The sequence below is a fragment of the Sceloporus occidentalis genome, unplaced genomic scaffold, assembly GCF_023333645.1.
Source record: "Sceloporus occidentalis isolate IW3139 unplaced genomic scaffold, rSceOcc1.0.p SCAF_15, whole genome shotgun sequence".
Lineage (NCBI taxonomy): Eukaryota > Metazoa > Chordata > Lepidosauria > Squamata > Phrynosomatidae > Sceloporus > Sceloporus occidentalis.
The window spans coordinates 17,021,513-17,036,057 of record NW_028316995.1 but is presented as its reverse complement, the minus strand read 5'-3'; the positions used below and the strand labels follow the sequence as shown (position 1 = coordinate 17,036,057).

Sequence of the window (14,545 nt, the reverse complement as noted above, 5' to 3'; positions counted from 1 at the left end):
GATTCTTTATTTATATCCAAGTTCCTGATTTCTAGACCTTCAAACCAGCTTCACCATAATCCCTTCATCACACTTTTATTGGGGTTCTTACTTTCAGTTCTAGGTTTGCTTAGTGTGTATATTTGCATCTGTTATGTTATAAAGAGTCTGTGCTAGCAGAAAGTATCATACAAACATCATACACAACCCTTTCACACCTACAGGCACCAATACATGATCCATGTATGCAATGTATGTATCTACACCCCAAACAGCTAGTATTATTTATAGCTTTTGGATGTTTGGCCTATAAGCTATTTTGTGCCAATGCATTCTAGAGGTGTTTATAAAATAATGTTTTGTGCCCCTTTAATGTACCATTAAACAAAACACTAATTTTGTAGGAAATTAATCAAAGAATTTACATATAAAATAAAAAGAAATACACACCCCGAGATCAAATTTAAAAATCTTACTTTACAGCAGATTTGAAAACAAAATCCAGAAGAAACAGCGACATCATGTATGGAAAAAAATTAATTTGTATCTTATGCAACATTCTATAGGAAATCATCTTTGTGCCAAGTACATGTTCCTCACTAGGTGGCAGTATTAACGCACAGGTTGACTTGGTAAGAATTTCTGCTTTTTTTATTTTTTTTTAACATGGGGCAAAGGGGCAGCTGTCGTGGGCCAATCATAGCATCAGGGCTCACAGCAGCCCTTTGTTGGGCTCCCTCAATAGCCGAACTGTAAGCCAGCAGAGCAGGCTGCCGGTGGCAGTTAAGTAATTATTTCAGTGTTGTCCCAGCCTTGTGCTGTTATGCAGATCTCCTCACAAAAGCTATACACTGATATATCATGGCTGTAGATGGTAGAAGTAGATCATATATATTTCCTTGATTAGTAATCGTATCTGTCAATTGGAGACTTCAGTGTCTGAGAAAATAAATTATTTATACAGCACCAATTAACGCAGCACTTCTTGCAATACATTTATTCAAGGGGTATGACAAAACCAGAATTGACAGACTACAGAAAATAGGTAAAGAGTGCCCTGCTCACAAACTTACACTATAAAGAGAATAGGGTGCAGGGAAGCATGTGATATGGAAAGATGTGAGAATATGTAGAAATTGAACCCAACTGCAAGTCGCATCAAACTTCTGGAAGCAAAATAATTAACGCATGCCCCATAGAATACTGTTCCCCGTACACCACAACTAACTCATTCTCTCTCCATAGAAGTTGGGGACAACACTGAATGATAAACTGTCCAACCAGAGTGCAGCAAGTATGCTAGTTGGAGCTTCACTTTAAAGCCCTGTCCATCGTGACTGACAGTCCAAAAGATTTTATATGTATAGTTATTATTAGTTATAATAATAGTAATATATACACACACACTGGCAAGAATTGGAATTACCAGCATTGATGTATAAATTTGTCTTAAAATATCTCAGAAGACCAACAATCAAGAATTTTGTATTTGCATAAAAGCTGGAAACGTTACAAAGTAATTTCAAAGAGTTTGCATAAATGGGGATGATTTAGTACTGTGGCCCCAGAAGTGGGCACCCAGCCAAGATCACTCCAAGGGTACAACACAGAATGCTCAAGGAGGTAAAAAAGAACCCTAGAGTATCAGCTAAAGGCTTGAAGGAATCTGGTTAACTCTGACTCTGTTCATGAGTCTGCCTTATGCTAAACATTGAACCAGGGAGGAAGCTGCTGCTCTTCAAAAAAACCCAAAACATTGCGGTTTGACTGAAGTTTGCCAAAGAGCACCTTGACACTCAACAACAATACTGGGAAAATGTTTTGTGGACTGATAAAACTAAGGTTTAAAATGACATTTTGCGGGGCGTGACCTGCCTGCTTCTAAGATGGACGCTTAGATCTTGTGCTCCGCGGTACCCGGTCCAAAATTCGCTTCAGTAAAGCGTCTATCGTTCGAAATGGGCAAAACTAACAAGCCCCACTCCACCCCGAAGCCATCGGGGTCGAAACACAAGGGATCTCTTACCTCGGTCCGATCCTTCTTTCCGGCGGCTTCTGATCAAGATTCCCGGGACTCCTGCCATAGGCCGCCATCTTCGGCTGCCAGCCAGGCCAGTGATGCACCTGAAGACGGTACCCCGGACGAGGGCCGCATCTCCCCTATTCCAGTGGCACGATCCTGGAGAGAGAAGCTTGATTTGTTACCCTCGAGGGATGACATCGCTGTCATTATTGATAAAGCAACGCAGGGCATACGCTCTAGCCTTACCGATATCCAGACAGACATCCGCCATATTGGGGGCCGCGTGGCGGCCTTGGAGGAAGATCAGCCGCGCATTTTCCACACTGTGGACTCCTTATCTTCTCACCTGCGGCAACAAGCGATGGTGATCCAGCAGCTGTCCAGGAAGTTAGAGGACCTGGACAACAGAGGCAGGCGGAATAACATTAGGGTGAGAGGTTTGCCGGAATCGATCGACCACCCCGAGCTACCCTCCACCCTTCAAACTATTTTTAACCTGATCTTACGCAGACCTGAGGACACAGATATTCGCTTTGATAGGGCCCACAGAGCCCTGCGTCAAAAACCCTCGGGCTCCATGCCCCCCAGAGATGTGGTCTGCTGCCTGCGGGACTATCCTGTGAAAGAGCTCATACTCCGGGCGTTTCGTAATCAGCCTACCTTCGCCTGGAATTCCCACCATATCACGGTCTACCAAGACTTATCACCTGCTACGCTTCAAACTCGCTGACTACTTCAGCCCATCACGAGAGCTTTGCGGGAGGCGAACATCCCCTACCAATGGGGCTTCCCCTTTGCCCTAATTGTGCGTCGGGGCAATACTACCCACGTTATCCGGCAACATGGAGATGTCCCCGGCTTCATCGACGCCCTTGGCCTCCCTCCCTGTGATGTCCCGGATTGGGAATACTCTTTTCAAGCGCCTGCTGGTCTGTCGGATCCCACCAAAGCCTGGTCACCCAGACCGCAACGCAACAAACGCCCGAGGCGACTGGATGACCCCCGTCCGTGAGTTTCCTGTGACCGGCGTCATTTACCAGATCCTCCGTGCCGGGTGGCGTCTGCCTTCTGTTTTGCTTTCCCGTCCGCGATGACTGTGCTACCGGCTACCCGGCCGCTTCTCTCTTGACCCGTAGGGGACTCCGCAGCGTCGCCCTTTTGAAATTTTGGGCATTCTCCTTGCGGGACTCTACCACGTTTGACTTATTTTCCCTACCGCTGCGGTCGCGTCGCATGGGTTACGGTATTTTTTTCTTTTTTTTTGGGGCACGGTTGTGGGTTTGTTTGATTTTTTTAGGGTGGGGGGTTCTTTCTTTCCTATTTTTATTTTTCATCTTTCGTACTGTGTGTGTTATTGGTTTTGTGGTTTACGTGAGGGGTCCGCCTGCATCAGCGGATGCGCTCTCCACTTCCGGGGTCTGCTGCCCGCTGGTCACATCACCCACCCTGCGTGGGGCTTATACATTTCCACTGCGGTTGTAGCTCTCTAGAGCTACAGGCCACCGTTGTTTTCCCCCTAACAGCCTTTTATTGATATGTATATATTTTATTTATTTATTTTATTTTATTATTATTTTTTATTTTTTTTTTTTCTATACGCACCTCACACACTTACACACTTTGCCTCTTAGCCCGTTTCACTGTTATGCATCATCGGATTTGGATTTCGGTTGTTTTGCGGACCAGCCGCGGTCTATGGTTTTTGTGTCCTCCTTAATTTTACATATTGGTTCTTTCACGTACACTCCCCAAGGGCCGGCCTGCCTCGACCCATCATAGGGTCGTGGCGTTGGTTCATGACCTACCGCTAGGTCTCATGGCTCAATATTTGATGCTTCGGCATCCAGGGTCTCCTGCTGTGCTCGCTGTGCACACTTTTGACTCTTGTTTTCGTTTTTGTTGTTTTTGGTTTCATGGTGTTTCTTTTTTTCCTGTTTATTTTTGCACTGCTGCTGTGACGCTCGCTCCGCCTTGTCCCCCCAGATACCTTCCCAATGACACCTGATCACATCAAATTTACCTCTTTAAACGTCAGAGGTTTAAATATGCCCCAACAGCGTTCTAAGCTGCTTTATATTTTGCACTCATTTAAGACGCATGTGGCGTTCCTCCAGGAGACGCATTATAAGTCCTCGAGAGAATTTAAGCTACTCAACCATCACTACTCTCATAATTATTTCTCTAGCTCACCTGATTCTAAGACCAAGGGTGTTGCGATTCTGCTACACAAGTCGCTCCCCTTCCGTCTACTGGACGTTTGGAGGGACTCGGAGGGCAGAGCCATCTTTCTAAAAGGTTACCTAGGTAATCAAAAGGTATCTTTTGGTAATGTGTATGCTCCCAATCGCGGCCAGTCCTTGTTCCTTTCCCGTATTCTGTCCCGCTTTGGAGACTTCCGAGAGGGCCTGGCTATCTTCGGGGGTGACTTGAATATGACGTTGGATCCCTCTAAGGATTCTTCTTCCCAATTTTCTCACATCCCTTTTCGCCATATTAAAAGAGTTCGGAGGGCCCTTCACCTTGGCCAGTTGGTGGATGTCTGGAGGTCGCAGCATCCCGACGGCAGGGACTATACCTTTTTCTCCTCCCTTCACAACCGTTATACCAGGATTGACATGTTGTTTATGTCTCATCCCCATCTGCTTCAATTGCATTCCTCTGAGATAGGCATACGTTCATTTAGTGACCATGCTCCAGTCCACTTCTCTTTGCATATGTCCCCTTCCAGAGGTAGAGTATGGAATTGGAGGCTCAATGAAAATCTGCTTGACAACCCCGTCTCGTTATCTGACCTTTCTGACCGCCTTACGGAATACTTTTCTGACAACATTACTGACGAGCTTCCCTTCCCCACGATATGGGAAGCCCATAAGGCCGTAATCAGAGGTCATCTGATTAGGTTAGGCTCGATGCAGAAAAAATCTAAATTGGCCAATCTGTCATCGCTTATCGAGCAGATTCATCTCCTGGAACAGTCGCATAAAGCCTCGTTAGACTCGACGATTCTCCCCCGACTGCATGCTCTACGGACACAACTGGCCTCCCTTCTGGATGGTGGGATACGGCGTTCTTTTTTGTTGGCGAGGAAGTCCTTTTATGAGCTTGGCGATAGGCCAGGCAAGCTTCTGGCCAGGGCTCTGAGGTCCAGACGGGCCGCCTCGTTCATTTCAAAAATTAGACACCCTTCGGGTTCGCTGGCGCATGAGTCATCTGAGATTGCTGGATGTTTTCGTTCGTACTATCACTCCCTTTACAATCTGCCCTCTGGGTCTTCGGGGTGCTCTCGATCCTCGGATTCCCTAAAGGCATATATAGAGAAACATTTGCCCAGGCGCCTGGATTTGGCCGCACGGGAGGCTCTAGATGCTCCTGTGTCATGCGACGAGGTGAAGGCTGCTCTTAAGTTGGCCCCCAAGGGTAAAAGTCCGGGTCCGGACGGCCTCACTAGTGTCTACTATGACCGTTTCTTCCCGGTCTTGGGTACACACTTAACGACCCTTTTCAACTCCTTGGCTGAAGGCCTTACCCCGGACCCCCAAACCAATTTAGCTCACATCACCGTCATTCCCAAGCCGGGTAGGGATGCTGACTGTTGCTCTAATTATCGCCCCATCTCCCTTATCAATACGGACCTCAAGCTTTTGGCGAAGGTTTTGGCCCTTCGCCTCCAATCCTATATCCCCTCTTTAATACATAGGGACCAGGTGGGCTTCGTACCCGGAAGAGAGGCTAGGGACAACACCATCAGAGTCCTCAATCTACTGACCCATGCCAGGCGGCTCGATGTGCCTTATGCGCTGATCTCTATGGACGCCGAAAAGGCATTTGATAGAGTTTCTTGGCCGTTTCTCTTTCAGGTCCTGGACTCTATTGGCCTGCCGAGCCTTTTTCTTAACCAAATTAGGGCTCTGTACGCTAACCCCTCTGCACGGGTTAAGGTGAATGGCATCCTATCTGACAGTTTTGCTATTCGGAATGGCACCCGTCAGGGCTGTCCCCTTTCCCCCCTTCTCTTCATCTTGGTGATAGAGCCCCTGGCACAGGCCATTAGGATGAATAGTAATATCTGTGGAATTTCGGTCAATGGTCACACACACAAACTCGCTACTTATGCGGATGACATGCTTTGCATGGTCACTCGACCGCAGGTCTCCCTCACACACATTATACACGAACTGGACTTTTTTGCGACCCTCTCCAATTATAAAATTAATTTACACAAATCTGAGATCTTGGGGATTAACATTCCTGAATCGGTTAAAACGCATATAGTTCATTCCTTCCCCTTTCGGTGGGCCGCCTCTGCGATTAAATATTTGGGAGTGTGGATCCCTTCGGACCTGTCCCGGCTCCAGCTTCTTAACTTTGATACACTGCTTTCCTCAGTACTTGCGGATCTCCGCAAATGGGCAGTCCCGCACATCTCATGGTTCGGCCGCATTGGGGTTCTTAAAATGAACATCCTCCCTAGGTTCTTATATTTATTACAGTGCCTGCCCATTTCCCTTCCTAAATCGTACTTTCAGAAATGTCATAAGGTTTTTCGGAACTACATTTGGGCGGGGCGGAGTCCTAGGCTCTCCCTCTCCCATTTAACCAGACCTAAGAATAAGGGGGGACTGGGGGTGCCCAATCTCGAATGGTATTGGATGGCGTCTCACTTGCGTCGGCTTGTAGAATGGTCTCTGGAGGTGCCTAAGCTATGGGTTTCCCTGGAGGACTCTTTCTTTGTTCATCATATTACAGCCGCCCCGTGGTTACCGTCCTGTTACTGGACGTTGACAGTCACCTCCCACCCCACTATCCCGGCCACTTTGCGTGTCCTGAAGCGGGTGGCGTCTCGGTGTCTCCTGACGTCCGCTCCGAGCCCTATGCTCCCCCTCACGCACAACCCTGACCTTGACCTCACCACACGCAGGGGATTGCGGAGTTTGTTCCCCCCCCCACATTCTGGCCCTGTCAGGATCCATCAGATCCTGAGGGGCGCTTCCTTTCGCCCGATAACTGATCTCCTATGCCGGTCACCCCCCACCTTTCAGCTTCTTTTCGTATACCACCAAGTCAAGCACTACGCCGCCACCATGCTGCCGGCTCCCCTGATTACGAGGGAGTTGCGTGCTCTTGAGAAATTGTGTGTTTTATCGGAGGAACCAGCCCACTTGCTATCTCACCTTTATGCGTTATTGTTGGACGAACAGTGCAAAACGAAACCATTCTTCCTGAGTCTGTGGGAGAGGGATCTTGGGATCCCATTTTCTGAGGCTGACTGGGACAAAATGATACTACTTACCCACAAAGGCAGCATTTCAAGTAGGATTCAGGAATGCTCATATAAATTTTTGTCCCGATGGTATAAGGTCCCTGTGGAGTTGCACCACTACCTCCCCCTTGTCTCCCCCCTGTGCTGGAGATGCGGCGTCTCTGACGGCTCGTACCTACATTTGTGGTGGGACTGTAGGGAGATACGCCCTTTCTGGTCCGCCGTGGTGAAGGTGATCAGGGAAGTGGCCGACCCCAATTTCGTAGCCTCCCCGGCAGCTCTCCTGCTCCATCATACGCAATCTTCTCTTGGTGTCTATAGGCGGTCCTTACTTGTCCACCTGATCCAGGCGGCTCGAGCTGTCATTCCCCGTTATTGGAAGTCCCCGAGACCTCCCCCCATTGATGCCTGGTTATCCAGGGTCAATTTTATCTACCAAATGGAGGACTTAGTGGCGTCTTCCAGGGGAAGGGAATATGGGAATGATCTCACCTGGCTCCCCTGGACGACCTTTATCTCATCCGCCCGCCTCCTTGACATATGCTACTGATCCCCTCCCTCTTGCCACCTCGGGTTCTTTGGAGGTACGGTTTTCCTCCTCCCGAATCTCTGCTGGACAGCCTACTGTCTTCAGGTCCCCGTCCCCTCCTCGCCTAGGGTAGGGCTCGGTCGTGTTGTTTGTCGCGTCTCGTGATGGCCGTCTCTTTTTCAGTACCATTCCGCCGCAGCATGTGCTTTTTTTCTTTTTGTTTTGTTACTGTTTATTTTTACTTCGCCTTGTTGTTTACGTTGTGACTCTCCAGTTTTCGCTCCGTCGTTATTACACTGGATTGCTGGTAGTGCCACACTTGCCTCGGGTTACTCTGACCCTGGCTCGCCGTCTATGCCTGGTCCGTATACCACGTAGTCTTTAGCTCTGTTGTTGTTACGACTTGTGGATCATAACTACCCGTTGTCCTCCTGTTCTGTACTCTATCATGCATATTGTACTTGTTTTATTTGCTTTCTCTCTGTTTTGACAATGTGCATAACCAATAAACGGAGATTTGAAAAAAAAATAAAATGACATTTTGCCCATAACGATCTTGGGGAGGTGTGTTCCCGCGGGGTTGGGAGAGGAACTGCCTTGGGCCTATGGTTGTCAATGGGTGGTGTTTATCTGGTTGGTATCGCTGGCTTGGGCATTCTGATTCTATGTAAATATTCAGTTAAGCTGTGGCCAATGCCCTACCCCACAATCGATGTCTTGTGTCGTTATTGGGTTTAGTTGGGTAGGGTTGGGATTTGGGTTTCGTGCTATGGTTAATCAGTAAACTGTCTCACCATCTTTAATATTTAAAAGGTAAATTTCATGTTTTTGATACACTGTCATGTATGTACTAATACATGAGCATGCCATGTACAAGCCTTTCCGCTAGAAGGACTGCTCATGCAGAAAGTGATCTGGAGTTAAAAATGCAGTTGCCTTCTCATTTGTATGGTTTTATTAAGTTACCTTTGTAGATTTTGCATCAAGTTAATGTGGTTTATATTTTGCAGATGGCAGGTTTGGTGCATACATGCAAGTCAGTATACAGAATGATGGGCCTGTGACAATAGAACTAGAGCCTCCTGCTGCCACTACCGACCCAAAATATGTGAGTACCATATTATCTCTCATTCCAGGACCAACGTTATGATGTTAGTTCAGTAGTTAGGATGTTGGTTTCCAAAAGAACATGGGATATAGCCATACTAGTTAGGCAGTTAAATGGTAATCGTTGTAACCACCCATTGTCCTAGATTTAAGTATTACCTACTTGTGTATAAACTCTATGCTGTGAAAAAGTATTTGCCCCTTTCCAATTTTCTTCTATTTTTGTATTTTAAAATAATCCAAGTAATTGGATCCATGATCTAAAAAAACTCAAGAACAAGTCATTGACTTCTATTAGTGTGGAAATGGCGACAAAGCCATTTATAATGCTCTGGGATTCCAATGAACCACAATGAGAGCCATTATCTACAAGAAAAAAATTGTCACAAGAACTCAGGCTAACATGTAAAGAAATGCAGGTGTCACTTGCGTTAGGGTGGCACAACCGGTTATTAGATTTGGGGGGAAATTACTTTTTTCACGTGGGTGATATTGGTTTTATTAACCTTTTAAGTGCGATAAGTATTGTTACAGAGCTAATCATGACAAGTACCAACAGAATAGTGACCACTTCACAAGTGCTAAGGGGAGTGTTTGGAGAAGAATTGTGGCTTCAACTTCTTCATTGTTCATTAAAAGGGCTCAACAGGGGCTTAATCCATGAAGAGGAGCTGAACTGGCCCTGTATAATGAATAATTCTATGGGCGAGGAGACATTTTGAAATAATGTCACTAATTTACCTATGCATTATACAGGACGTGCCAGGATCTTCCTACAGCAGAAACAAACCGCCATTAGCCCTTCATAACGTACAGTGAATTCAAGAAGTTCAGACCACAGCTTTCCTGCAAATTCTCCTGTCAATTCTCTGCTTAGTGAATAGACTACATTTTACACATAACATGGCCTCTATCAACCCTGTGATGTGTATTGAGCATGTTGGAATTATATTAATACATGATAAATGATAGTTAATATTTGCTGTCTCAAAGGATTTGCTGTGTTCTACATTATGGTTTGGACAGGAACGAGCATGTCCGTCTAATCATTAAAATATCTAAGAGCTGTTAGAGGTTCTTTAACACTCCGTCTTTTACAGTGATTCACAATTTAATATAATTGCCATGCAAATTTCCCTTTGAAACTTTTATGACTTGAGATTCAGATTTACCTTCTTAGTATATTACAGGAAAACTCCACAAGAGGGCAGCAGTGATTCACTTCAGTTCCCCCCCCCATATATATATATATATATATATATATATATATATATATATATATATATATCTGCATTTGGGATGTTACGTGCAGCGTGTAGAAATTATTGGTGTAATGAATCCTTCAAAAGGTTTTCAGGTTCAGTTTCCGTGAAGGACAGAGGAGTGCAGTAACTAATTTATGGCCATATATGTCATTCAGAAATCCCATAATACATAGCATAGGATGTATAAATTGTGTATTGTATGTAAGGGGCAAATAATTATTTTATTATGATCAAATACCAGAATTCCTTAGAAGGTCAAGGTATCACTCATTTTTTCTGTTTTATTTATTTGTTTATTTCTTGACTGTCTAAGCCAGAGGTGCACCATTCCAGCCCTAGAGGTCCACAAGGAGTCGATAATTGTGATATCACAACTTTAGATGCAGGATCTCAAATAGACATTTATTAAGCAATATGGTATCTGTTTCTTGCCTGTTGGCGGTCCTAGAGGAGTGTTCTCTGTCCCTGGGCTGTCAGTTTTGTGACTGTATCCAGGCAGGGCTATTGTATCATAGGACACTGAATGGTAAGCTCTAGAAGCAAATTAGAGATAAATGTAATGCGCCATATCACGATATGTTTCTCATTTATCTTGTGTGGAATATCCATTGAATGTGCTCTATATGGGATCTTTTAATTGCCATTTTAGGATCCCTTAGATCCTGTATACAGCACTGTACAAATGGATCTTACAGATACCCCTTAGTTGCATTGGTGGCCTACACTTAATCTTATCCTCCAATCAGAGCTTCCTAAATTACAAAATTGATGGCATCCTTTTGCCATGGTATCAAGTCTGTAGGTACATTTTTTAATAAGAGCTTTTTGTAGATCTCAAGAGATCACAGGTTCCTATGAAATGGCATGTTCCGGGCTTTACTAGCTTACTATGGCTAGTACTAAACAAACCGAAAAGGGGTCATGCGTATTAAGCATGGATGACTAATGTTCAGTTGTGTGTTGCTCTCATTCTGTCTTTTACTTGTTTGTTCCTTTTGGTTATTTACTTCAAGTAAAATAAAAGACTCGATGCTGTGGCCGTAGTACAGATCCGATTGGAATTATCCACTTTTGCGTAAGCATGCACAGTCGTGGAATGCAGACTATTTTTTTGCGGTATTGTTAATGATACGGGTGATTTCCAGGTGACTCAGTGTGATGTTAATGCACTGTCCTTATAGTCTGCAAAGGAAGAGGTTGTATAGATTTAATGCAGCTGCCATTGCACTGAGCACATAGTATTACATGGGTCAATGTCGCTGTCTTTTCAACTATTAGATTACAGGTAACAGAGACTTATCCGTGTATTATGAATCTCTGAAAGCATCATGCACCATCTGTCAACATATGTACTTAAGTCAGTGAAAGGGAAAGCTATTTCTCTATGCAGCATTCAAATGTCAATGACATTTGCTGTGTACCGGATGTTGAGGCAGCCTTCTAACCTTGATGTGCTAGAAGCCTCAAATATTCTGTTGATGGGTTCAAATACATACGACGTGCCGATGGCTCTGTTAAAACTGCACTAGAAGAGCTGTGGTGGACAACAGTTTCAATGACATGACATTTCCGAGCACTGGTATATCGTCGTCCTTAGTTTTTGATTTTTAGTTTCAATTACTGTTGCTCACTAAATTAAGAATGCACACGGACATAATGCACCCTAATTTAACTTTTTGAGGTCAACGGAATTCAATTGATCGTTATCTTTATAACAAGTTACAATTTCAGGGATCAAAGATCTGTATTGAACTGGATATGTTATCTAGTTAGTAAAGTTATATCAGCCTAGGAAGCATGGATAACTTAAGACTTAAAAAAGGTTATGTACATTTCTTTTAAAGTTATATAGCCTAGATAGGTTTCAATACATGAAAAGAACCCCATCAGATTATTGTGGAAGAGGTATCTCATTGTGGCAGAATTATCAGATTGAAATTTGTCATTTTATTATTTCTAACGTGATTTCACCTTATAGTTAATCGATTTAAATCAGATCTGTCACTGTTAGAAAAACATATGCAATATTCTCGTTATATGGAGCTAGGTGCACAGTTTCCAATGTCTGGAAAATAAGCTTTGATAAACTACGTAAAAAAATAAAATAAAACGTACTTTATATTATGGAGGTCTCCATCAAATAGCAGGATAGCGATCCCAATTCTGTCCAGAAGTCATCCCCATCTAAGCATGTGTAAGGAAGTCTCATGCTACTGTCATGGATCCCCTGCCAAAGTGTGGTTTGCACATATTATTGGCACTTTGCAGTTTACCATTATATTATGTTGTTGTTATTATTATTATTATGAAGTAGAAACATTTCCTAGTGGAATTCCATGATGACGGGTAAAGTTTGCATTGATAACATGACGTATTTTGTGCTGGCAAGGGAGCTCTGTAGCTCAAATTGTTTTGAATGTTTTGTGGGACAGCGAGCCAGTTTTGCTCAATACATGTCTTATATTAATGCATTCTAGAATTGTGTAACAATGTCTTTCTCCTAACTCACCTAGATGAAATAGCAATATTCACTCCCGCTGGAAGACACTAATATTACGGTACTAGGTGCGCATCGTCTCCAGGAGAAAACTGGAAAAGGCTAAAGTGTCTAAACATGTACGGCTTAGGGGAAGGACAGGATATAATAGGAACATTTCATATGTTTTGAACATAGCACAGGAGGGTAGTATATTGTGAATGAAGAGCAAGGTATTTATATCTAGATACGTATGTGAAAACAAACGTGGTCCTCAGCTCAGTGCGTGGTTAATCAGTAGGATTTTTTGATGACTAGGCTAAGATTTTGCGCTTGAATAAATGTATGTGTTTTTGTTTTGTTTTACCTTGACCACCTGAATCAATGGCATGATTACTGTTAGATGTATGTTGAGGGAGCGTTTGATACTGGAACCGGAGGATGTTAATACTGGAACACCTTTTGGGTTACTGTTTGCCTTGGGTTGCTATAAAACTACATGGTTTTGGCCATAGAATCACTGATTGATTGGCTGCTCTTGATGGTGAAAAAGGCATAGAGAATATTATGAGTAATAATAATATGAGGATTGTATGTTTTAAGATAGACAGGAAGAGGTAGGGTAATTATATCATTGAGGATGGAGACTGAGGTGGAAGAGACTGTTTTTTCTAAGCAGATGGAAACTGACATCAGGCTTTCTCTATCAGTGAAATGCAGAGGGCTAGGAGAAAGTGCTTCGAGAGCAGATAGTTAAGTACATTGGCAATGTTATTCAGCTTGGTTAAGAGAAACTTCAAGTAAAAAAAAATAAAAATATTTTCTTTAAGATGTTTCAACTAGGATTTGTAGATATGCACAGGGTGGTCCAGTCCAGATTGGGGTCATAAAGAAGGATTCTCCCTCCTGAAACAGGGCGTCTGGAATGTACGGAGAAGCATCAGGGAAGGAGTAACACAATCACTTCTTTAATATTGCCTGATTTCGTAGAAAATCACAGACCTGGAACAAACAGAGGACCCAAAGCCTAAAGTGGTTTATTTTTATTGCACAAGCCTATTAAGCAATACTGTGTTGTGCAGTTCCATACGAACTGACATATGATAAACACCGAGGAAAACAAAATGTGCTCTGGGCCCTACTCACGAGTTTCTAAAATCTACAGGGATTAAAGGGCACAGAAAAAGCAGAAGGAAATTGGAAGCGTGTCTCGAGTTTTTTTCCAGCTGCTGGAGCGTCTCCCCAAATGGCACGGTGCACGTTGGGTTTGATGCAGATTTGTTTTGATACATTACCCTTATAATAGTTTCACCCCAGTGATATTCTTGTATTTACACTTTTGTGTAACAGCTTGCATTCACTCCCACTGAGATTTCCTGTCACAGCTGATTTCTGGATTCTGCTCTTCATCTCCACAGGATAGTTGTGTCTGGCAAAACACAGTTCTGAGGTTCCTACAGTTAAAGAGATACGACTCTGATGGTAAAGAAGGCCGTGCGTAATGAATCATATGCTGCTGCATGTGTGCATACTGTGTGACTTAATAGTAAAACATGTAAGTGGTAGTATACAGCGTAGTGCAGGGTACACGTACATACAGCGAAGAAAAAATGATTTGATCCCATGCCGATCTTGTTTGTTTTCCCAATGACAGACATGATCAGTCTATCATTTTAATGGTAGGTTTATTTGAACACTGAGAGACAGAATAACAACAAAACAATCCAGAATAACCCATTTCAAATAAATTATGAATTGATTCGCACTTTACTCAGTGAAATAAGTATTTGATCCCCTAACAATCAGCAAGATGTCTTGCTCCCAGGTGTATTTTATACAGGTAACGGGCTGATATTAGGAGCACTCTCTTAAACCCAGCATGTTTCATGTTGGGTTTACGGCAAGG

General features: G+C 43.8%; 1 protein-coding gene across 1 annotated transcript in view; it reads left to right on the top strand.

Moving 5' to 3' along the window:
- Positions 1-14,545, top strand: part of LOC149303331 (D-aminoacyl-tRNA deacylase 1-like) — a 62,801-nt gene that overhangs the window by 9,967 nt on the left and 38,289 nt on the right. The window contains exon 4 of the mRNA XM_089481639.1: positions 8,802-8,899. Coding sequence (XP_089337765.1) covers positions 8,802-8,899 — 98 coding nt within the window. The remainder of the gene's footprint in view (positions 1-8,801; positions 8,900-14,545) is intronic.